We start from the raw sequence: 27,071 nt of genomic DNA on the forward strand, positions 1-27,071 counted from the left end.
TTTTTGGTTAAGATTGTTATCCTTATCTGAATAAGGGCTAGATTGAAGCCAAAGTGGGGGTCTCTATTCCAAATACTTTTGTTTAAAATATTTGGTGCTTTGGGATCATTGCATATGACAAAATCATTCAGGACCTGAGCCTTTTCCATAGTTGTATAATTTGCATTCTATATTTGCTAAAGTTCTTCCTGGTTCAGCACATTAGCTTGTAGTAGGCTATCTGACAAGCAATTCATTACTCCACTACTCACTGACTCTACAAAAAGCCTCCTCTTCTCCTTCAGGACCTGGTCTGGAAGAATTATAAAGAACACTCCTTCAGTCATGAATACATGGAAAGGAGTCACCCTTTCAATTCAAATTAATATAATTTTCCAATGGGAAAGGTCCTGAAAAATTATTTTGCACCACTTCAGTGACTTAATCCTATAGATAAGAAAGAAATATAGAGGAAAGAGTACGGGATTTGCATTGAGGTTATATCAATTTTAATGTAGTATCTGGTCTATGATCTATACAACTTCAGTAAGTTTGTTTCACTCTCCTGAACCTCAGATCATTAGCTGTAAACTGAAAGGGTGGACTAGGCAATCACCAAAGGAAAACTTCTTAAATGCAAGTTTTTATATTTGTGTGCATGTGTGTTTATGTACACATACAAACAAAAATAATTAAGAATTCCTACATTAAGGTTATTCCAAATCTAAATCCTATTATCCCTCAAATGTGGACATCTAAGAAACCTTGGGAATATTTGTTTTAAGTATACAGAAAACTTCATCAGTACTGTATATTTGGTTTGAAGGTTTGGGTTTAATTATACAAATTATGACATTTGCTCCAATATAAAGAGAAAGAAATGGTGCAGTTTGCATGTAATAAAAACCCCAATAACATGAAAAGAAAGCATTAGTTTCAAATATTAAAATATCAGCAATTTATATCATTTTAGATTTCAAAGCATCTTTGTGTAAAATTACATGCAAAGAAATAGTTAACAACAACTTATAAAACAACTTTCAAAGAGGGAGAAAAAGAGTTTCAATTTCTGTGCAATCATTTATAATTATAATGGCCGAGGCTAGACCCAGAGAATAGATAAGAAAATACAAATTTTTTGCAGAGTTGGGTGACTTGGGTGTGGAAAACTGCATATATTTTTAACTTTCATTGATATTTTAGTTTGGTCAGGATGCTTTTTATAGTTTTCTTCTTGTTGTTGTTGCTGTTTTTGTTTTTGTTTCTGCTTTGTTGCTGCTTGTTTTATTCTTTGTTACATGGAATTGCACTATGAAGAAGAATGACAACTGAAATTTATTTTGTAATAGGGGTGATATGAATAGAAAAAAGCTAACAAAAACATTTTAATAATGTAGGTTCTCAGAGAGAGAAGGGAGGGTGGGAGAAAAAAAATTTGGAACTAAAAATCCTGTGAAAACAAATGCTGAAAACTATCCTGTAAATGAAAAATAATAAAATACTTTTTAAAAATTAAAAGCATCTCTACAGTTAAAAAAATAACATTAATAATGTGATGACCACCAATTTGCAAAAATAAAGTTATTTTTGGCAGAAAAAAAATAAAAATTAAAAGAATTAAAAAATAAAAAAAATATTGTAGGTTCTCCTTATCTTGGAAATATGGAAAAGACAAATAAATATACAAATGCACATATATACATACATATACATGCACACATTTTATATGTATAATGTGTGTATGTATGTGTGTGTGTGTGTGTGTATGTGTGTGTGTGTCTAAATTTGGTAGAACTTCTAGCCCACAATCCCAGAATGCATAATAGCTAATCTTCAGGCTAAGGAAATACAAAAATCAAGGAAGGTACCTTTAAGGTCTACAAAGTAATCAATCTTCTCTCTAGACTCTTTTCTGGCAAACTTCACTCTCCATAGAACTCTGCGAAGTTTCTCTGTTATATCTAGGATCCTTCCCAAGAGTTTGCTACCCAAGAAAACAGCCAGATAGAATACCTACTCACCAGCCATCATCCTTTTGCTTCAGTCCCCTGTATTACTGTTAGAATAGAGATGAAAGGAACAGTGTGCTTCTCTTTTAGTAAGGGCACGTTTATTGTAGGGAAACATTGAATCACATGACTTGGCAAATAATTAAGGCTTTATGCAGATGAACTGTCATTTCATGTTTTATATACTGGGAAAACTGCTCTTGCTTTCTGGGCAGGTCAAAACCTGTTCAGAAGAATAAAGTTATCATTTTTTTCTATAAGAAGTTTAATACTATATTTGGTGTATCTGTTAAGAACCTCCCTTGTGAAGAAATTTAGGGTAGACAACAATGAAAAGAAACTAGGACTATGATTATGCTTCAAGCAAAGGACCCTTTAGCAATTTACATATAAACAGAATGCATGTTTAAGTTTGAAAAGAAAAAGTCACTCTTTTTACTCTCTTCTACAAGGAAAAGTGAAAGCAAGTAATTCTTTCCAGACAATTTTTTTTTCTTCAACTCTTATTGTGACACCTTTCCTTAGCATAGGGTCTGCTAATTTTGAAAGAGTAAAGCTTTTTTTTTTTTCACTGAGGTATACGCATTTCTAGCCTCACCTGCCAATGTCAATATTGTCTAGGATTCACATTTGATTATGGTTCTGAAGTGTTGTCTCTCCCTGCTACTTGGAAGCCAACAAAATTCCTTAATAAAACCTATCTAATAAAATTCTCTCTCATAAAGCTCTTTTCCCCAAGTCTGATTATAAAAAGATAAATTTCCTGACCTATTTTTGTCCTATGTAAGCATAGCTGGACATTGTTATCCTCATTTTGCACGACAGAATTATGGTGATTAAAAACAGATAAAAGAGCTATTCACATCTTGATTTTATTCTGTTTTCCATGATATGTAGAATGACCTTTGCAATATAAATGACAGAACAAAAATGCTCCCTAAAATAAATAAATAAAAAGGAGAAAAGAGAGATCATAATTACCCTTTGTATATTAGTCATATGCTCCAAAAGAATTACACAATCTGTTGCTTAATAAAACTGGTAGATGTGGCTGCTGAGACAAGTTCAATAATACTTGAAAGATCATGTAAAACAAGAGGTATCATAAGATTAGAGCATGTAAAATTTCCTGATTTTCAAAACTGAAAAAAAAACACAAAACCTAAGGCAACAAACTATAGGCTAGTGAACTTGGCTTTGAATTCTTGGAAAATTCTAGGACAGAAAAATAAAGAGATCCTTGGTTATAGCCTGATTTGGAAGGTGCCTAACAGGCCATCTAACGCATCAGCCTCATTTCACAGAGGAGAAAATTGAATCCTCTGAATTATGTTTTACTTTATTTTTCCCATTTACATGTAAATACAATTTTAACATTCTTTTTTTTTTTTAGTGAGGCAATTGAGGTTAAGTGACTTGCCCAAGGTCACATGGCTAGTAAGCATTAAGTGTGTGAGGCCGGATTTGAACTCAGGTACTCCTGATTCCAGGGCCAGTGCTCTATCCACTGCACCACCTATCTGCCCCATAACATTCATTTTTAAAGAATTTCAGCTCCAAATTATCTCTCTGCGTCAATTCTCTCCCCACCCATCCCTGAGATGGTAATCAATTTTATATAGGTTTTGCATTTGCAATAATGGAAAATCAATTTCCATATCAGCTATTTTGTAAAAGAAAACAGACAAAAAAACCCCACCAAAAGCAAAGGGCAAAGGAGAGTGCTTTGATCTGCCTTCAAAATCCATCAGTTCTTTCTCTTGAATTGGATAGCATTTTTCATCATGGGTCCTTTGAGATTGTTTTGGATAATTGTATTGCTGAGAATAGCTAAGTCATTCATAGTTGATCATTGTACAATATTGATATTACTATGTTAAATGTTCTCCTCATTCTGTATACTTTGCATTAATTCATGTAAGTCAATTTTTTTTCCTGAAATTATTCTACTCATCATTTCTTATACCAAAATGGTATTCTATTAAAATCACATAGCAAACCTGGTCAATTATCACACAATAAGTGGATAACCTCTCAATTTCCCATTTTTACCACCACATATGTCCTTTTCCCTTTTTATTATCTCTTTGGTGATGTGGTAATGGTATTGATAGGTCAAAGGGTACACATAGCTTGATTTCCCTTTGGCTAGTTCCAAATTGCCCTCCAGTTCACAACTCCACCAACAATGAATTAGTGCCCTAAGTGTCCCATACTCTCTTCAACATTTATCATTTTCCCTTTTATTATATTAGCCAATATGACAGGTATGAGGTGGTACTTCAGAATTGTTTTAAATTGCATTTCTTTTTTTTTTAGTGAGGAAACTGGGGTTAAGTGACTTGCCCAGGGTCACACAGCTAGTAAGTGTTAAGTGTCTGAGGCCAGATTTGAACTCAGGTACTCCTGACTCCAGGGCCAGTGCTCTATCCACTGCGCCACCTAGCTGACCCAAATTGCATTTCTTTAATTGATTTTTATATGTCTATACATAGCTTTGATTTTCTCACCTGAAAACTAACTGTTCGTGTCTGTTGACCACTTATAAATTGAGGAATGACAATATTCTTATAAACTGAACTCAGTTCTCTATATATTTGAGAAATAAGGCCTTTATCCAGAAAAAGAAAAACTTGGTGTAAATTTTTTTCCTCAGTATTCTGCTTTCCTTCTAGCTTTGCTACATTGATGTTTGTAAGAACTTATTTTCATTTAATTAATCAAAATTAAACATTTGACATCTTGTAATTCTCTCTCTTATTTTTTCATAAAGTCTTCCCTTATCTATAGATCTGACAGGCAAGCTATTCCTTGATCTCCTAATTTGTTTATTGTATCTACATTTCTATCTAAATAAATGTATTAAATTTTGGCCTTATTTGTTATACAGTAGAAAATGTTCATTAATACCTAGTTCCTGCCTTACTGTTTTCTAGTTTACCCAGCATTTTGTCAAATAATTCTTGTCCCAGCATTAGGATTTATCAAACACTAGAATACTACATCATTTACTACTGTGCACTACATATTGTCAACTCTGAAGACAAATGACCAAAGAGTCACCCAGATTATCAAATCCGCAATTAATTTTTTTTTTTAGTGAGGCAATTGGGATTAAGTGACTTGCCCAGTGTCACACAGCTAGTAACTGTTAAGTGTCTGAGGCCAGATTTGAACTCAGGTACTTCTGAATCCATGGCCGGTGCTCTATCCACTGCGCTATCTAGCTGCCCCCCACAATTAACTCTTAAAAATGAAATAATACCAAAGAGTTCACAGTGGTCCTAAGCAAAAAGCTTTCTTTATTCCATTGAAGGAGGGGAACTAGACACATGTGCCAGGGTCTCCCTTGATACCAAGTAGATCTGCTTTAGTGTGGACAAATCTAAATACATATACTAGTGGCTATGCAGTGAGCTATAGCCCTGACAATGAGGAGGAACAACAACAATGAGACAAGTTTGATTCATTGCAGGACTTCATGACCAAATCACAAGTCTGGACTCAGGAGCCATCTGGTGCTGGTGTGAAACAATGGTGACATTTTGCTGTGGCGGTGTTAATCCAGAGGGTGAATGCAAAGGATTGTTTTTATACCAAGCTAAGGGGATAGATTGCTTGCTGGGCCTTTGCTCTGGAAAATTGGGTGTCTCTTAAGAGGAGTAAAAGAGTAGAATAAAAAGAGAGGAGTGGTCTTGGCATGGGGATCCTGACAGTACCTAATTTATTCCACTCATCCACCTCTATTTCTTAGCCAGTACCAGATTGTTTTGATAATTACCACTTTATAATGCAGTTTGAGATCTGGTATGGTTAAGGCCTATGAATTTTAAAAGACTTATTAAATGAAGGACACACCAGAAGCAGAATTGAACTCCAGTCTGCTTACTTATTTTCTACTGTTTATTTTAATGTAACTAACCAGATTACAGAATTACCAACTAGTTCATGAAGACTAAAGCATGACACCTTTTTTGATAGGATCAATGGTAGTTGACGGGAATCTTGTGGATATACCTTATTTAGATATTGCAAAAATATTGATGTTGAGAAGATGAGGAAACATATTATTGAACACTGGATTACAAAGGGGAATTCAGCACATTGTGTGCCATGGAATGACCTCAAATAATTTATTATCAACCCATCAGCTAGTGGGAAGAGAATGCCTAACTCAACTTTCCTGCTACAGTTGATTTGGGGGTTTGTTTCTAATACAACAGCACATACTTTTATCCCTCTATAATTCTTTACTCAACCTACTCTCTAATATACAAGAACTAACTGCACCCCTTCTGAATCAAGGGTCACATGAAAGCAGTTATAAGTGAGTACCACAGTCCTGCTGTATAGATACCATTGAAAAATATAATCCCCAACCAACTCACTCACCTTCAAGTCATTGTGTAAGGATCTGTGTCCTAGACATTGATTGGAGAATAAGAGATCATTTGCCCACATCCACTCTCACTTTTCTTTCACTTGCTACATATTGATTTGAATAAGATGATTAGGCATGTACGAGTTTCAATAAGTACTGCAAACCTCTTTACTACTACCTCTTTTCCTACAAAACCTACCCCCTTCTGAATTTTCTTATGTCTCTCAAGGGAACTATCAACTTTCCAGTAATATAAGTATGGAGCTTCAGTGTCAATGCTTAACTACATTTCACATAATATATTTAGACAAACATATTCAAGTTAAATCTTGTTATTTTTCCCTTCACAAATTGACTTAATTTTTTCCAACTTTATCACTCATAAAGCTTCCACTATTATTAAAACCAACATCAACTTTCCCCTGCACAATTGCAGTAGCATCCTAATGGGCATTTCTGTGTTAAACCCCTTCCTATACTATTACATCTTCCACAAAGCCAAAAAAGAGATTTTCCTAAAAATCTGACCATGCCACTTTTCTATTTAGTTAAAGTCTAGTGGTTTCCTACTGAAATTTTAATCAAATATTATTTCATCTTTTCTCTATCCTTTTTAATTTCATTTTTTGTTTATAATTATGTATATATTTATTAGTACAGTAATACTAATTTGTTGGTTTTTTTTTTCCTCTCAGGAGTCCAGTCATATCTCTACAATTTTTCCACCTTTGCTGTGGCAGTCTTCTTACCCTTAAAGTTCACTCTGCTTCTATGATACATTCTTCAGCAAACTTCAGCTTTCAGAAAGGTATATAGAATAGTTATATCTTCATTCTCATAACTTCATTCCTCACTGGGATCCAATTAGACTCACTATCTCCACCATGACCTTCTTTATGTAATATCTCCATTCACGCCTTTTCTTCTTTCAGTTGCCCTTTATGTTTTGTTTTTCCCCTTAGAATATAAACTCCTTGTTGACTGTTTGTTTTTCAGTCATTTTCAGGTTTTATCCAACTCTTCCTGACCCCATTTGGGGTTTTCTTGGCAAACTTACTGGAATGCTTTGCAATTTCCTTCTCCAGTCATTTTATAGATGAGGAAACTAAGGTGAAAAGGATTAAGTGATTTGTTCGGGGTCAGTGTCTGAGGCCAAACTCAAGAATATTAGTCTTGACTCAAGGTCTGGCACATTAACTAGGACACCACATAGCTGTACCTTGTTGACAGGTACTATATTTTTTGCTTATATTCCCAGTATTTATCACAATTTTCAGATAGTAGTAAATGCTTCTTACTAGTTATAATTATACATTAAATAAAATATTAATTAATTAGCTTTATAATTGAGAATAATTGCATACAATTTGTAAAAATGTTAATGTACACAAATTTAAACATTCTCAAAACCTTCTTGTCAAAAGGGATAAATAAGGGGGAAAATGGACACCACTGATCTGGTTGATAATATAAATAGCAAGACTTAAAATAGTAAGCATATAAAGAAGCTTTGGTATATGACTGTAATGGAATATTATTGTGATGTAAGAAATGACAAACAGGATGATTTCAGAAATGCCTGTTAAAACTTATATGAACTAATGTATAGTGAAGTAAGCAGAACCAGGAGAACATTGTAAACAGTTACAGCAATATTGTTTAATGAAGACTTGTAAATTACTTAACTGTTCTTAGCAATGAAATGATCCAAGGCAAGCCCAAAGGACTAGTGATGAAGCATACTATGCACCTCTAAAGAAAGAACTGATATTGACTGAACACAGACTGAAGCAGGTGTAACGACTGGAATGAGGCCACCTGCTGGAGACTTACTGTAGAAAGGCTCTGCCATGAGGTGAAGGTCTCTGAGGGCCAGACCATGCATCATTTCTTTGGCATCAGGAAGTGACGTTTGCTTGTGAGAGGAAGAAGGGGGAGCCTGGTGCTCTGACTCACGCTCTTTCGTGTGGACTCTGTGGGAGAGCAGAGCTAGGAATGCTCTCTCCCTTTAATAGATAGATGAATGTAGGCCTTTCTTTTGTCTTTACCAAATTGTTATTCTCCTTAATAAATGCTTAAATGTCTAACTCTTGCTAAAGCTTATAATTTATTGGCAACCACTCATTAGATATTTTAGACAGTATACCTAGAATTTTAGCCTTTAACACAGGCTATTTTTCCCTTTATTTCTTTCATTTCTTTCTCCTTTTATTTGAGCTTTCATGTACAAAATGACTGATATGGTAATGTTTTACATACTTGAATTTGTAAACCTATATCTGATTGCTTACTGCTTTGGGGGTGGGAGAAGGAGAGAGGGAAGAAGGGAGAGAATTTGGAATTCAAAACTTTAAATAAAAAGTGTATATTATAGAAAAAATTAAAACTGTTAGTATAACCACACATAAGAAAGGTAATACTTCAATGTCAGCTTATCAGGAGATCTACAGTAGAATACAGAAATATAACCTTAATCTCAAGCCATTTAATATTTGTTTTAAATTTGTAAGATAGAGGTATAAATGGTATGCTCATCTGACATGAAGATGGGAAGTCTAGCTAAGACATTGGATTGTAGATTCAGTATACAAAATGTTATTTAAAGGTTAAAGTATTAGACTGCTTATAAAAATAAATTCAAAAGGGATTAATATAAAGTCTTTCACTTGAGTAACAAAAATCAGCATCTCATGTATAGGATACGAGAGCGATGTTTAAAAATTAAATGTTCTAAAATGATGTGGGGCAAAGCCAAGATGACATAGTAGTAGGAAGAAATATAGCCTAGACTCCAATACAACCCCTCCAGAAAGATCTAAAAGACTCACCAGATTAAGCAAGGATAAGTAAATCCAAGAAAAATACCATGAGTTCTTTTTCCAACCCAATTCATTGTAGAAAGACAGAATGGTCTGTGGGTATTGAAGACAGGGATTGGCTAAGAACCTTCTAAAGCATTACAACTCCTAGAGGACCCAGACCTTTACTGGAGTTCTGTATAAAGTGTGGAAATAGATGTCATTGGTAGATTTGTTACTCTGTCTCTCTCTCTGTGTCTCTATCTCTCTGTCTGTCTCTATTTGTCTCTGACTTTCTGTCTGTCACTTCATTTCGGTTTCCATTTCTCAACAAAGGGTATCCAGTAGATCTATAACTGATCTTGCAGAGACTTACAACTGTCCAATAATGGTTGGGTATAGCAGCAGTGTGCTTGAAATTTCATTCTTGGTTTAGACCAAAGCCGTGATGCTCAGACTGAAAGCAGGATCATTAATTTAAATATCATGGAGGAAGTGATCAGACTTTTCCCTATATCACACTTTGAGAGTACTAAAAGCTTGAAGGTTCCCAGACTGACTAGATCCTAAGTTCCTAAAATAACACAGGCCTCAACTACACCAGTCACAAAAGAAGCAGAAGGCTTGAGGAGGACAAAAACTCACACAGGTAAAGGATCTTTGAAGGAAAAAAATTAAAATTAATTGGAGGAAGCCAAGGAAAGATAGTAGAGTACAGGAAGAAACTCTGCTAAGTTTTTGACAGGCAGAGCCAACACTAAGTCAAGTTGAGACAATTTTTCCAGGCTAAGACAATTTAAGAGGTTAGCAGGAGAGATCTGTAACACTGGGTGTGACCATAAAAGCAATGACAGGAGCAACTTCAGGTGTTCTCAGTCCAAAAACAGTAAGGGGGTCAGACAACTGTTCAGAAAGAGATTTGAGGGGACTATTTGATGGCAATGGGTACAAATTTAATTGATGTTTAGAGTGATCTACAGAGTCTAATCTAGGTTTATTCCAGCCCTAAAACATTGAGCCCATGTCCTTGAACCCTCCATTGCAATCTAGGGGAACTCAGCCCATGAAGGAGAAAATCAACCAAAGTGGTCTGGGTAGAGATGGATTCCTTTGCCTAAATTGTTGGAGACTGCTGATTATCATGATCACGTTCTTAGGGCACCTCCTCATTAATATGACTATTGCTTCATTAATTGTTCCCCAATCAGGATTGATTTTCACTTCTAAGTGGTGCATCTTTTTCCGGAGATATTTAAGCATTCGGGGACCTACTTGGGACCACTAACCAACAATTGATTGATTATCAGCTAGGCTGATTAATAAATTGATTTTTAATTACCCAGAAACTCAGTCTCTCAGGCTTTTCATTCCTTCCACATGTCATTTAAGGATAAAAACACTACACAAATAAGATCTATTTTCTGAAAAATAATATAATAGCCTATTTCAATCCCATGTGGTTTTTTTCAAATGTAATTTAGATAGGAGTACTCAAAGAAAAAGAAAATCTCCTGCTATTATTCTTTTATAAGTAATGTTCTCCAGACTATTGAATAGGTAGATAAAAACTTTTTTTAATGTTGAATGAAATATTAGGATATAAGTAAATCTATAAGCTCAATGTGAAAGCACGGTCTGTACAATTCTTATACTATTTCCAATGGGCTTTCATCTTTCTTGCTTCCATTTTGCTACTTCTCTACATTTTGAAAGACTCATTCTCCTGTATTAAAATGTTATCTTTAGGAGCTGGGAGCCAAGATGGCGGAGAGGAAGCAGCAAGCTGCCTGAGCTATCCTAATGTTCCCTCAAAACAAACATTAAATCAAACCTCTGGACGGATTCTGAAACTACAGAACCTGCAAAGAGACAGAGAGACACAGTCCTCCAACCAGAGATAATTTAGAAGACTTCAGGAAAAGGTCGGTCTGACTCGAGCAAAAGGGAGGCCCAGCGCAGGGCAGCAAACCAGCACCGAGGGGGTCGGGGCAAGTCAGCAGGAGCTGCAGGCCACAGCCGAACAACTGAGGCCCCTGGAACCTGGTTCAAAAATCTGGTGGCCAAGAAGGACAGTGGAAAAACCTACCTACACTGGCCGAGAGGGCCATGAACGGGTCAGCCAGGATCAGAAGCCGGGGTCCAGCGCCTGGCTGGCCGAGCGCACCCAGACAGGAAGTGCAGGGCGGGGGATTTCCACACACCATAAAGGTCTCAGAGTAAAAACCCGGTCACACAGCACCTATACCCCTGCACAAGAAGACCAAAACAGGGACCCTGGTGCCACCAGAGCAGACCTCAACTTAAAAAATAAATAAATAAGTTGCAATAATGAGTAAGAAGCAAAAAAGAGCCCTCTCCATTGAGAGCTTCTGTATCAATAGGGAAGAAGCCAACACAAACTCAGATGAGGACAATAGCCTCAAATTGCCTACATCTGAAGCCTCACAAGGGAAGGTGAATTGGTCTCAAGAACAAAAAGCCTTCCTGGAAGAGCTCAAAAAGGATTTTAAAAATCAATTGCAAGAGGTAGAAGAAAAAATGGGGAGAGAAATGAAAGCAAAACAAGAAAACTATGAAAAAAGAATCAGCAGCTTGGAAAAGGAAGCACATAATTTCACTGAAGAAAACAAAGCCTTAAAAAATTCATTTGGCCAAATGGTAAAAAAAAGGTGCATAATCTCACTGAAGAAAACAATACCTTAAAAAATTCATCTGGCCAAGTGGAAAAAACGATGCATAATCTCACTGAAGGAAACGATGCCTTAAAAATTAAAGTGGGACAGTTGGAAGATAAGAAATCCATGTGACACCAGGAATCAGTCAAACAGAATCAAAAAAATGAAAAAATAGAAGAAAATGTGAAATACCTCATTGGAAAGACAACTGATCTGGAAAACAGATCGAGGAGAGACAATTTGAGAATCATTGGACTGCCTGAAAGCCATGACCAGAAAAAGAATCTAGACACCATATTCCAGGAAATTATTAAGGAGAACTGCCCTGATATCATAGAATCAGAGGATAAAATCATCATTGAAAGAATCCACCGATCACCTCCTGAAAGAGACCCCAAAAGGAAAACTCCAAGGAATATTGTAGCCAAATTCCATATTATCAGGTGAAGGAGAAAATACTCCAAGCAGCCAGAAAAAAGCAATTTAAATATCATGGAGCCACAGTCAGGAATGCTCAGGACCTGGCAACTTCAACATTAAAGGACCACAAGGTTTGGAATATGATATTCCGGAAGGCAAAGGAGCTTGGATTGCAGCTGAGAATCTATTACCCAGCAAAAATGGGCCTTTTCGTTCAGGGGAAAAGATGGACATTCAATGACATTGGGGACTTTCAATGTTTCCTGAGGAAAAGACCAGAAATGAATAGAAAATTCGATCTCAACATAAAAGACTCAAGAGAAGTTTAAAAAGGTAAACAGAGGGGGGAAAAAAGGTTACCCTAATAGGTTAAACTGTTTATATCCCTATACAGGAAGATAATACTCATAACTCTTAAGAACTGTAAATGTATTTGGGCAGAGAGAAGGAATTTACATAGAGGGTATAAATATAAATTGTCTTTTATGTGATGATACAAAAGAATTAAGGGGTTAAAAAGGGAGTCTATGGGGAGGAGAGGAAAGGGGAGGTGGAATGGGATGAATTATATCATATGAAGAGGTGGAAAAAAACAACCTATTACAATAGAGGGAAAGAAAGGAGGGGGAAACATTGTTTCAACCCTATTCTCATTAGATTTGACTCAAAGAGGGAATAACATATACGTTCATTGGGATAAAGAAACTTAACTCATTCTTTAGGGAAACAAAAGGGGAAGGGAAAGGGGGGAACTGACAGAAGGGAGGACAAAAGCAAGGGAGAAAAGGGTAAAGGAAAGAGAGGGGGGAGATAAAAAAGGGAGGGCAGATCGGGGGAGGCAGGGGTAAGAAGTAAAACGTTGGTGAGGAGGAATAGGGTGAAAGAAGGGGGGAAAAGTACAAAGGTGGTAAATAGAATGGAGGTGAATAGAAAGTCAGTAATAATAACTGTGAATGTGAATGGGATGAACTCTGCTATAAAACGGAAGTGAATTGCAGAGTGGATTAAAAACCAGAACCCTACAATATGCTGTTTACAAGAAACACATTTGAAGCAGAGAGATACACACAGAGTAAAGGTAAAAGGCTGGAGCAGAATATATTATGCCTCAGCTAAAGTAAAAAAGGCAGGGGTAGCAATCCTTATCTCAGACAAAGTGCAGGCAAAAATAGATCTCATTAAAAGAGACAAGGAAGGAAATTACATCTTACTTAAAGGTACTATAGATAATGAAGTAATATCAACATTAAATATGTATGCACCAAGTGGTATAGCATCCAAGTTCTTAGAGGAGAAGTTAAATGAGTTACAAGAGGAATTAGACAGTAATACTATACTAGTGGGGGATCTGAATCTCCCCCTCTCAGAATTAGATAAATCTAGCCAAAAAATAAATAAGAAAGAAGTGAAAGAGGTGAATAGATTACTAGAAAAGTTAGACATGATAGATGTCTGCAGAGAATTGAATGGGAATAGAAAGGAATATAACATTTTCTCAGCAGTACATGGCACATTTTCAAAAATTGACCATGTATTAGGGCACAAAAACATCATAGTCAAATGTAGAAAGGCAGAAATAGTAAATGCATCCTTCTCAGATCATGATGCAATAAAAAATACATGTAAGAAAAAGCCAGGGAAAAGTAGAATGAAAATCAATTGGAAACTAAATAATTTCATCCTAAAGAATGAATGGGTCCAACAATAAATCATAGAAACAATCAATAACTTTATCCAAGAGAATGACAATAATGAGACAACATACCAAAATCTATAGGATACAGCCAAAGCAGTGCTTAGGGGAAAATTTATAGCTCTAAATGCTTACATGAATAAAAAAGAGAAAGAGGAGATTAATGAATTGGGCATGCAACTTAAAAAGCTAGAAAAAGAACAAATTAGAAATCCCCAATTAGACCCTAAATTAGAGATCCTGAAAATTAAAGGAGAAATTAATAAGATTGAAAGCAAAAAAACTATAGAATTAATCAATAAAATTAAGAGCTGGTTTTGTGAAAAACCAATAAAATAGATAAAATATTGGTTGATTTGATTAAAATAAAGAAAGAAGAAAACCAATTTACCAGTATCAAAAATGAAAAGGGTGATGTTACCACCAATGAAGTGGAAATTAAATCAATAATTAGGAGTTATTTTGCCCAACTGTATGGCAATAAATTTGACAATCTAAATGAAATGAATGAATATTTACAAAAATACAAACTGCCCAGGTTAACTGAAGAAGAAATAAAATCCTTAAATAAACCCATATTAGAAAAAGAAATTGAACAAGCCATTAATGAACTCCCTAAGAAAAAATCCCCAGGGCCAGATGGGTTTACGGGTGAATTTTACCAAACATTTAAAGAACAATTAATTCCAATATTATACAAATTATTTGGAAAAATAGGTGAAGAAGGAGTTCTACCAAATTCTTTTTATGACACAAATATGGTGGTGATACCAAAACCAGGCAAAGCAAAAACAGAGAAAGAAAATTATAGACCAATTTCCCTAATGAATTTTGATGCTAAAATCTTAAATAAGATATTAGCAAGGAGATTACAGCAAGTGATCACCAGGATAATACACTATGACCAGGTGGGATTTATACCAGGAATGCAGGGCTGGTTCACCATTAGAAAAACTATTAACATAATCAACCATATCAATAAGAAAACCAACCAAAATCATATGATTATCTCAATAGATTCAGAGAAAGCTTTTGACAAAGTACAACACCTCTTCCTAATAAAAACACTACAGATTTTAGGAATAGGGGGAGCTTTCCTTAGAATAATAAACAGTATCTACCTAAAGCCATCAGCAAGTATTATATGCAATAGAGATAAATTAGAGGCCTTCCCAATAACATCAGGGGTGAAACAGGGATGTCCATTATCACCCCTATTATTTAATATTGTCCTAGAAATGTTAGCTTTAGCAATCAGAGAAGAGAAAGGAATTAAAGGAATTAGAATAGGGAAGGAGGAAACAAAACTATCACTCTTTGCAGATGATATGATTGTATACTTAAGGAATCCTAGAGAATCAACTCAAAAATTACTTGAAATAATTAACAACTTTAGCAAAGTAGCAGGATATAAAATAAATCCACATAAATCATCAGCATTTCTATACATGACCAACAAAGTCCAGCAGCAAGAGATAGAAAGAGAAATTCCATTTAAAGTAACAATAGATAATATAAAATACTTGAGAGTCTACTTGCCAAGACTCTATGAACACAACTACCAAACACTCTTCACACAAATCAAATCAGATCTAAATAATTGGAAAGATATCAATTGCTCATGGATAGGCAGAGCTAATATAGTAAAAATGACAATTCTACCTAAATTAATTTACTTATTCAGTGCCATACCAATCAGACTACCTAAAAATTATTTTATACAGCTGGAAAAAATAATAACAAAATTCATCTGGAAAGACAAAAAATCAAGAATATCCAGGGAAATAATGAAAAAAAAATTCACAGGAAGGTGGGTTAGCGGTACCAAACCTGTAGATTTACTATAAAGCGGCAGTCATCAAAACTATCTGGTACTGGCTAAAAAATAGAATGGTAGATCAATGGAATAGGCTAGACTCAGGAAATGCAATAGTAAATGACACTAGTAATGTAGTATTTGATAAACCCAAAGACTCCAGCTTCTGGGATAGGAACTCGGTATTTGACAAAAACTGCTGGGAAAACTGGAAGATGGTATGGCAGAAATTAGGCATAGACCAATATCTTACACCTTATACTAAAATAAGGTCAAAATGGATACACGATTTAGACATAAGAGGTGATACCATAGGTAAATTAGGAGAGAAAGGAATAGTCTACCTATCAGATCTTTGGAAAGGAAAACAGTTTTTGACCAAACAAGAGATAGAGTATATTGTAAAATGCAAAATGGATGATTTTGATTATATTAAATTTAAAAAAATTCTGTAGAAACAGAAGCAATGCATCCAAAATTAGAAGGGAGGCAGAAAGCTGGGAAACAATTTTTGAGGCCAGTCCTTCTGATAAAGGCCTCATCTCTAAAATATATAGGGAAATAAATCAAATGTATAAGAATCCAAGTCATTCCCCAATTGAGAAATGGTCAAAGGATATGAACAGGCAGTTTTCTGATGAAGAAACCAAAGCTATCTATTCCCATATGAAAAAAAAAGCTCTAAATCTCTAATGATTAGAGAGATGCAAATTAAAACAACTCTGAGGTACCACCTGACACCTATCAGATTGGCTAAAATGACAAAAAAAAGATAATAAATGTTGGAGAAGCTGTGGAAAAATTGGAACACTAATTCATTGTTGGTGGAGCTGTGAACTGATCCAGCCATTCTGGAGAGCAATTTGGAATTATGCCCAAAGGGCGATAAAGCTGTGCATACACTTTGACCCAGCAATCCCACTTTTAGGTCTTTTGCCCAAAGAAATCATGGAAGGGGGAAAGGGACCCACATGTACAAAAATATTTATAGCTTCTCTTTACGTGGTAGCAGGGAGTTGGAATTTGGGGGGTGCCCATTAATTGGGGAATGGCTGGACAAGTTGTGGTATATGAATACAATGGAATACTATTGTGCTATAAGAAATGATGAGCAGGAAGAGTTCAGAGAAACCTGGAGGGTCTTACGTGAGCTGATGATGAGTGAGATGAGCAGAACCGGAAGAACATTGTACACAGTATCATCAACATTGAGTGCTGACCTACTGTGATGGACTATATTCTTCTCACCAATGCAATGGTACAGAAGAGTTCCAGGGAACTCACGATAGAAGAGGATCTCCAAATCCAAGAAAAAAAAAAAAAGAACTGTGGAGTATAGATGCTGATTGAACCATACTATTTCTTTTGTTTTGAGTGCTGTTGTTTTTTTTTTCTATTTTGAGGTTTTGCATTACTGCTCTGATTTTTTTCTCTTATAACAGGATTAATGCAGAAATAGGATTAATGTTATTATGTGTATATATATGTGTGTATATATATATATATATATATGTATATGTATATTGATATATAGATATAAAGATATAACCTATATCTGATTACCTGCTGTCTAGGGGAGGGGGGAGGGAGGGTAGGGAGGGAGAAAAATCTGAAATTGTAAAGCTTGTATAAACAAAAGTTGAGAACTATCTTTACATGTAATGGAAAAAATAAAATACCTTATATGCAAAAAAAATGTTATCTTTATTTTTTTATGGATCCATGTTATAGCAATATTGTTGTTGGGCAATAATTCTATCCATAATATTAGTCCAGTTCCAATAGAGTTTATTTTTTTATTTCTCAAAGTTATATTGAAGTGTATACAGCAAGGTTTTAATTTGTGTGCCACTTCTCTAAACAGGTGCTCTTTCTTTTCTTTGGGGATTTGGGCAAAATCAGTATCTTTCCCCTTTTTCAGGATGAAGGAATTTTCAAGATGAGACATTGATTCCTCACAATGAGACCTAAAAACTCAAAAATTGTTGTATGTTATATAATTTGATGAAATATATAGGTGTATATTAAGAAATTATATAACTGCTGGGGGATGTATGGCAATAATCCCTGCTATTGAGATTAAGGCTGGTGGAACTCATGAATTTAGGAGTCTGAATGGAAGTAAGGTTAAAGATAATTGGGTATCTACAAAAAGTCAAGCACCAATATGACAAGTCCCTGGAAGTTTAGGATCTCTATGTTGCTTAAGAGGAAACAAACTAATCCAGCTCAGAAATAGAAATGGTCAAAACATCAATACTGATAAGCAATGGAACTGGTTTTGTAAGTGGCTGCTGCATTTCCAGTCTGGGCAAAATAGGGTTATCCTACTTCAGTGGTTATCATGATGATGATGGTGGTGGTGGGGATAATGATGGTGGTGATGATGACAATGATGATGATGATGATGAATTTGAACAAACGTTAGAAATTATAGTGAGTAGACAGAACCAGGAAAACAGTATATGCAATGACTAAATGTAAATTAAAATGATATTAAAAATAAACCCAAAGCTTTACAATTCGAATGACAAATCTTAGCCCCACAGAAAAGATAAAGAAATGTACTTAGATAATCTCCTTGTAGAAATAGGCAACTATGGTTGTGAAATTCTGCATAATCTGGCAAACCAACTTGTCTGAATCATAACTGATTTTTTTCTTCATTACAAGAGGAAGTGAACTAAGTTACCAAGGGAAAAACTGCGTCTATAAAATACTGAGATGTCACAACAAAAAGCATCAATAAAACCATTGTAAAAAAAATCTTTCATCTTTATAAGGTCATTAACCACCTGTAGGATATTTGGATGCCTAAAATCTCCTCACCAAAAATGAAAATCATTAAGTGTTTCAGGATGAAAATTATATAATCCATTCAATTTCAGAATTAACAATTGAATGAATTCTATTCACCAACACTATTCCAATAAATATTATGAAAAAAAAGAAATAGAAGACATCATACCTTCTCTCAATGATTTGACAAAATATTTGGAAACATAAGGCATATTCACAGTGAAACAGTTGGAATTAAAAAAAAAAACAGACCAGGAATAGACAAACTATAGCTTGAGGGACAATTTTCTTGTTTTTGTAAGGACCATGAACTAAGAAAGTTTTAAATATAGTTTAACCATAATAAAACTGTTTTAATTTTGTAAAATAGCTTACTGGCTGGATTTGACCCTTGGTCTATGTTTTGCTGACCCCTGAATGGATTGCAAATCAAGTGCATTAAGATTTATTAAATTTATGGAAGTATGGAAATATCATTAAAAGCTTCCTCAAAGATATGAGATATGAGATAGGGTTTGTATGATGAATTACTTTGATCAGGCCATTGCAGGATTTTGGGGAAAGTATATGTAAAAAATGTGGAAATGGACATAAACATTTTCTGGAAAAAGCATCATGATGATAGAATATTGGAAAAAAGGAAATATCCTTTTGGAAAAATGAAGTACCTCAGGACTTCTCAGCATATTACTTCTCATATAGAAAAAGAAATAAGGGAGCAATAAGGAAGTATGACACATGGACAGTATGTGCTGAGATATAGGCCTTTATAAAAACATGATGATGTCATCATACCTGATTAAGAGGAAGATTTGAAATAGGAATGAAGATAATAAATTAATTTATATAAATATTGTTAGCAGCACTTACATTTCTCCTAAATAAGACTGTGAAATGGTCTTCATCACTCTGAAGTAAGGACCATTTTACACATCACTACTCTTGATCACAAATCAAAATTGTGACTTTAAGTATTGAGAATATTTTTCCCCCTCTGACAGAAGAATTGACTTATTAAGAACTAATTTGAAATCAACAACATAATGATTTCTTCCCTCCATGGGTACATCCAAATTCTGAATGTCAGGCCTTATTTTATCAGGTGAAAATCATAAGTCTACACTTCATGGGGCTATGTTGGGTTCATCTTCACCTTTACAATCATGTAATGGCCTAGGAAAAATAAAAGTAGGTTGAGGTAACTTGCACCATCATCAAATCACACACAGGAAACAGGAACTTGCCAGCCAAAAGGGTAATTGCCCCACCACCAATTCTTTGTCCTCACCAGACTTCCAATCATTGATCCTGAGTAAGATGATCTTGCTTTCAATCCCCCGGAAACATTTACCTTAGTTTAAAAATGACTGTGCCATTGGATAGCTTTAAATTCCTGGGAAGAGATAGAAGTATCTTGTCATGGATTGCCTTTCAATGATGGGCATTTGGATTGCATCCTGTGAAGATTCAAATGATTTCTGGACCTGAAATAATTGAGATACATTTATAGACATCTGGAAGGAAAATCAATTTGGTGGGGTCAGTAGTGAACAATGTACCTTGACTTTTCTAGTTTTCTAGTAGAGTAAACTGGAGGCATTAAAATAGTTTTGGTGGACAAAAAGGAGGGAAGAGGTAAAACTGGGAATGAGAATTACTGTGACATCATCTTATTAGGGAACCTAGAGACAGCTTCTGGACAGTAAGCAAATAGGAGAGGGAGGTCTCAGAAATTTAGGAGAGAAACTCAGTAAAGAGAATGGAATGTTATTAAAGGCAAACTAGAATCTAGTTGACATTTTTATAATGATAATAATGATAGGATAAAATATAAATCTTTGTTATTTTTCTTAGCCATATCCACTAATAAAACAACCCCCACATAGCTCCTTGGAGAAAAGTGTATGAAATAGAATAAATGTATGTTTGATTATTTGTTTGGGGAATTTTAATCTCTGTACTGAGTGTCTTGCAAATAGTTCTATAAAATAATCCTAAACTAACAAAGAGGTGTTTTTGTTTCTGTTGTTGTTGTTACTTTTGGTTTGTTTGTTTGTTTTTTGCCCGGCAGTAGATAATCCAGATAGTCTACCAACCTTCCGGAAAACTTCTTCCACATGACAGCACCAGGAATATTGTTGGAAGCAATTAATGAGTAGGCTGATGAAAAGGGAACCCTCTTGATCATCTTCCAAAGAAATGTCATCTGTAAATAAGGGTATAATAAGATTCAAAGCCATTTTGTCATTAGACTATCTGATGTAGCTTTATTTCTTTATCTCGGGTTTAAGTAGGTAGAACTAGTTCAATTCAACGTAATCTTATTTTATTCAACTAAACATTACTTTTTTAATTATCAGTCCATCACTGTGTAAGGAACTGTGCAAACAGACAAATTGCTGAATGAGATTAATACTTTATAAACAGAGGTTATAAGTGATGTAGAAATCATATCTTTCTTGAACCCAGAATAATTATCACTTTGTAAGGGTAATTGGGGTCATACTAACATCTATATAATGGAACTACAGACTTAGAGGACACCATATTGTGGTTTAGAAAATGATAAATTCATTATTGATATTTGGAGTAAAATGGTATATTTGTTAAATAGACATGGCTTAGTGTACTTTTAGAAGTAATGGGAACATTAGTTCTTTATATATCTTTCTTTTTGTGTGTTCTCTTCACAAATTCCTAATCAATGACAAAAAGAACAAAATAGGAAGATGAACAATATTAGAGGATCTATAAAAAATGGAAACATTAATACATTATTGGAGAAATTATAAATTGGTAAGGCCATTCTTTAAAGCAATTTGTTCCTAAGTTTTGCTATCCAGAACTAATCACTTATACCCTCTGACTCAGTGACACCACTTATAGGCATATATTCAAAACAGATCAAAGAAAGGGGAAAAGGATTCATATATCCAATTGTATTTAGAGCATTTCTCTTCTGAGGAAGAAAGTAAAAACTAAAAAAATAAAGGAAAAGACCCTAAAACTAAATGTCATTCACTTAATGGGGAAGAGCTAAACAATTTATGGTCTCTGAATATAATAAAATGTTATTAAGCCAGAATAAATGAGAGAGGCAAAAATATGATAAATATGGGCATTTGTTTTACTTCACTAGCTATCTATTTATATACATGCATATGAAATGTACATACATACATATACATTTTATATTTACATATACATATTATATAAAGGTTTTCTCTTTCTTTTCCTTTTTTTCTCTTTACATCTTCAGTAGAGGGAGAAACCTCAAATAAATGCTTGTTGATGAGAAAAAAGTTTAAATCCAAAACCTATTGTTGACTTTGATATGAAAATGACCTTAGGTTCTCAGACAATGCAAAGGTAAAACAAACCCTTGAAGAATTTTCCAATTTTGGAAAAGTTTCCAGTTCAATTACCACAACAGATTTTTGTCCTGGCTGGAGTAAGCCTAACTCAGAGGTTCCATGACATAACATGATTAGTTTGGTGATGGCATGCCAATGAATCAAATAAAAAATATTTAGTGGCCCCAATCCTGTTTATCTACTCTTCATTTCTGAAATGTTTGTGGCAGAAGGATGGAAAGGGGACCAATAGGTCCCAAGAATTAAATAATTTATAGTATGTATAGAAACATTAAAAGTAATTTGTAGTCTTGGAATGTGATATTTATTCAGTGTTCATCTAGTAGACATACTAGTGAATGCACTGATTTTTTCAGTCTTTATATTGTTATAAACAAAATCACAAGACAAAAGGAATTTGTAATTTAATGGAAGGATGGATAACAGGTTCATCTCAAAAAGTCCATTAAATGTGTTAGTTTTATTATATATACAAAGGGAACAATGTAATAGAATTTCATAAAGTATTTGTTTAACTTGTATTGCAATTATCATTATAATTGTTTTCTTTGGGGAAGAGAGTGGGCTGAAACCAATCAGATGAAGTTTAATAGGGGTAAATGTAAAGTTATACACAGAGATTCAAAAAGTCAATTAAAAAATACAGGATGGGGAAGAATATAGTTTCAAAGAGGTCCTGAAAAATCTGATCTGGGGAGTTTTAGGGAGTGCAGCCTTAATATGAATCAAAAGTATGTGGCTGCATATTATACAAAAGAAGAGAGAACAGTGATAGCTAGACCTCCTTCACTGTGACCCAGTCAGACCCCATTTGGGACAATGTGTATAATTCTGATCTAAGCTTCTTAGGAAGGATATGTACAAGCTGAGGCATGGCCAAAGAAAGGTGAACCAAATAGTGAATATTTTTTTTTTCAAAAAGATGAACATGAAAATAAAAGTAGCTTTTCCACTAGTATCTGTTTTATAGAAATAAGAGCTAGAAAGAGCAAAAAATCAGCCCTATTGAAATTTATTTAATCAATAATTATATTTGGTTACTTCCTTCCAGAGGTCAGAATAAGAAAGGATAGTAAAAACAAATCTTAAATAATATTGTTCAGGAGTGAGGAAGAAAAATTGGAGATTATGCAGAAGCCACATTAATCTCCCTAATATGAATTCAAGATTCCCTGGATTATTTTTTCTAGTTGACTCAGAGTGTGATTTTAGTGCTAGCCCTGCATAGTAGATGCTATTAGATCACACAGCAGAGAAAGACAAAGAAAAGGAAACCTCCACCTGCCCAATAGGATTACATCAATTTGAGGTATATACTTCCAAGAAATTTTGTGGCCCCTGCTACTTTTTAAATACTTATAAACAAAGTAGTTAATAATATTAATTCTATGCAAGCTTGGGTATATCTAAATGACTTTACTGTTTTTGAAAGACCCAGGAAGGACATGAGAAAACCCATTAAATTGTTAGATTGGCTAGAAGGAGATTATATATAACTATCAATCAAGAAATGCTAGTTTTGTAAAGCTTCTTCATATTAATCACATATCGTATCTTATAAACATTAAGTTGTCCAAACGGGGAGAAAGGCCAGATGCAGGAATGATAGAAACACTCATGAGCTCTCGGTTGTAAATAATTTTTATGAACTAAAATCTTTACTATAATTTAATGGATATTTTTACCTTTTTGAATAATTATATTATTATCGCTAGACCCTCAATGATTTCACTGATGATTACCTGATTAGTAGGAACAAAAAGCAGAAGGTCAAGAAAAGGTAACTTAAGCGTGCTACCCTTAACACAATTTGATGATCATTAGGAAGAAAAGTATAAGAAATTTAAGAATTCTATGAACTGGTACACACATGGCTTTGAAATGGGTTGAGCAGGGGAATGGGTCCCAGAGAACTTCTGGGATAATGTGCATAGAGCTCAATTTCAAGTATGGAATTACAGTTCAATGCTTTATATTTTGATCTGGGCAAATTTAGGCACAGCTTACAAAAGACTGGCAATAGCATTAGCTAACTCTGAGCTGAGCTTCAGAACTCCTTTGTCTCACACTGTACTAATTGATGAGTATCTCACTCAGCTTGCTATATCTAGATAAGCTCTGTTTATGCTTTGATTTATTCCCTATACATCTTGTATAACCCTCCCCACTTCACTTTCCAGTGGTCAATGATCAATTTCATGTTGCCATTCATTCTAGAAAGATTGTGTTTAACCTCCCATCTGGCTCAACTAATAATCTTTAATATACATACATATACACAAATGCACACATGTATGTATAAGTGTATGTGCACACCCATAATAAATACATACTTATACATACATACACCCTTTCTGGGTTACCACTATTTTATACATGTTGTCTCCTTCAGTAGAATATAAATTCTTTGTGGGAGAGTATCATCTTAACATTTATATCCTCAGCAAATTAGTGAAGTCCCTGTTACATAATAAGAACTTTAAAAATTTCTGTTAATTTCACCAAACCAGGGAAAATTAATGTGGGAACAAATACCCTGTCCTTTAGAATTCTCACATTTAAAGCTAACTTGATTTCCACAGAAGTATAGATGAATGATATTCATAGAAATGGGCTTTTATAATAGGGAAAGATACTTGAAAATCTTCAGCATCCACCAAGCAATGTACCATTTGTATATGCATGCTTTGTTGTGTTGAATTGGCTCTCTGTGCCTCAAACTTGGATGATTCACAACAAAAGGAATTGTAAGATAAAAATACATAAGAAATGATAGTAGCTACAAAAGAGTGAATGGTCCTTGGAAATCCAAACTTCAGCCCCAGAAGGCACCTTACTATTGAGAAAATGGCAAAAATTACAAGTAGAGATTGGGCTGTCATACTTGAATGTAATTGATATAATACAAGAAAGTAATTGGTACTAACCAAGGTATTTCATGTCATGTCATGGAAGCATTACCCAATACTTTCAGACACATAGGTCAATAGAGGGTACTTAAGCTAGTAACAAGCAGATTTTAATGGCTATGAATAGTATGAAAATAGCAAATGAGTACGAGTATATAGAGCATAAAGTATATAGTATATGAGTATAAAGAGTATAAGAGTATATGAGTATAAGTGAAGTTTGCCCTTCATATGATCAAAGGAAAGCCCTGTAAAAAGAGTACAAATTCTAGAAAGCCATTAGAACCTATGTGCTTAAGCTTTTTTTGTTTTTAGGAGGTAAAATTAATATATTAGTGATGTATTAGAATATCTTACTGGCAGCAGATATTGGTTTAATAATGAGGAATCAGAAAAGATTTTTACTTGCTAATGTGATGAGAAAAAAGTATTCTTGTGTATGTGACTTCCTGAACAGTGTCCGCTCTGACCATGACAGATGCTTTGAAAACACACTACTTAAGTAGGTATTAACCTAGGCAGAAATCAAGTCCAATTCTCAAAAAGACTCATAGCTCAAGTGATTACACCACACATTACTAAACTTTCTCAGGGTACCAAAATGAGGCCTGAGCATAATCCTTACTTAACATGTGACATTTCCAACTTGGACATACAATGCAGGCAGGAATGAAGACATGGGCTTTACTCCATATCTGATGATTTTTCAATGGTAGCCTAGCTTGTCCATGGACACAATGGCATGTGTTTTGAGTTTTAAAGAATATACAAGATAGATATACTCATAGCCACACCCCCCCAAGTCAAGAGCTAAGCTCAAAATATCTCTTATACAACAAGTTATAGCATGAATTCTAGTCCATTTTCAATATCTTCAGTAAGAGATTGTAGTTTCACTAAACAATTTTAGAGTACATGAAACACATAAGAAAGCGGGTCAAGGGAGTAGCTAGGCACTTGCCCTGGATTCAGGAACACCTGAGTTCAAATCAGGCCTCAGACACTTGACACTTACTAGCTGTGTGACCCTGGGCAAGTCACTTAACCTTCATTGCCCTCCAAAAAAAAATACAAGTAGGGCAATAGAAAATCCCTTCATAAGTACCCAGCAGGATAGGAAACTTGTCAGTCTATAAGGGGTACTACAAATGAACTATATCATAAACACCTATTGCCCACTAGGGAGTAAGTAAATCTTCTTACTGAGGAGGAAAGAAATGATGGACAGCCATCTGGCTTACCCCTAAGAAGAAAATTGCCACTCACCAATTGTGAAGAGACTGTCTCAATTTGATGATAATTCAGATAGCTCTGATTCAGATGAGATAGATAAGCGCCAGAGGGTGAGGGAAGTCAACCAAGTTTATACTTGGACCAAAGATACCTCTGTCTCAAAATGATAAGAGAGTTGAATCCAGGGTCAGTCTCTTTTTAACCTAGCATCCCAGATATAGTCACGTAGTGAATAAAAGATAAGTAAAGGGGCTGGAAGCAGTAATAGTCTAGGCCATCTACAGTGTCAGAGTCAGGATTACACCTCAGGAAATCAGTGGATATTCTGTTAGTTTGGGAAATTCTCCAGCTAAAGGGGTCAAATTAAAAGTAGCAGGTTCATTAGTTAAGTTACAAAATCTAACAAATATTCACATAAAGAGAAGTAATCATTTTTATAGACAAATGATTTCCATTGCTGCAGCACATGTAATGTGTGTTCTTTTTATATACAGCTACAACATAAACTGTTATGTGTTGCATATATTTTGTATATTTGCTAAGTAATTTTTATGTTATTAACAGTTCTTTGGTATTTGTGATGTTGTGAATTACTATACTCATACTATTTCTATAGGAGCATGTCATTTCTGCATCAATGAATCTGTCACCATTCACAATACATACCATAATGCTATGTGTTTTGTTGCTTAGTTAAATAAAGTCATGCATTATGTTAGTTTCATGAATTAATAATATATTGATAGTAGCTCCATTTAAAATTCACATTCATTTTGAGTTTCATGTTGAATACAATTATCTATATCTGTTATATAATTAGTTTTAATACTGATGATATGTCCAGAGATATTTAAATGTACTTCACTTGGACAACATTTGCAGGACCTTCAAACATTTCTCTGGGAGAAGAATGTGTGGTACCTTTACTCTCTGAAACCTGATTCTCTGAAGAGAGTGACCAGGTTTCACCTACAAAATAAATATC

General features: G+C 34.6%; 1 protein-coding gene across 1 annotated transcript in view; it reads right to left on the reverse strand.

Moving 5' to 3' along the window:
- Positions 1–27,071, reverse strand: part of LOC122749901 (caspase-13-like) — a 47,289-nt gene that overhangs the window by 5,152 nt on the left and 15,066 nt on the right. Inside the window, exons 8-9 of the mRNA XM_043996474.1 lie at positions 20,667–20,776; positions 19,922–20,054 (exon numbers count right to left, since the gene is read on the reverse strand). Of these exons, the coding sequence (XP_043852409.1) occupies positions 19,956–20,054; positions 20,667–20,776 (209 nt within the window). The 3' untranslated portion in view covers positions 19,922–19,955. The remainder of the gene's footprint in view (positions 1–19,921; positions 20,055–20,666; positions 20,777–27,071) is intronic.

Source organism: Dromiciops gliroides, chromosome 3, assembly GCF_019393635.1.
Source record: "Dromiciops gliroides isolate mDroGli1 chromosome 3, mDroGli1.pri, whole genome shotgun sequence".
Taxonomy (NCBI): Eukaryota; Metazoa; Chordata; class Mammalia; order Microbiotheria; family Microbiotheriidae; genus Dromiciops; species Dromiciops gliroides.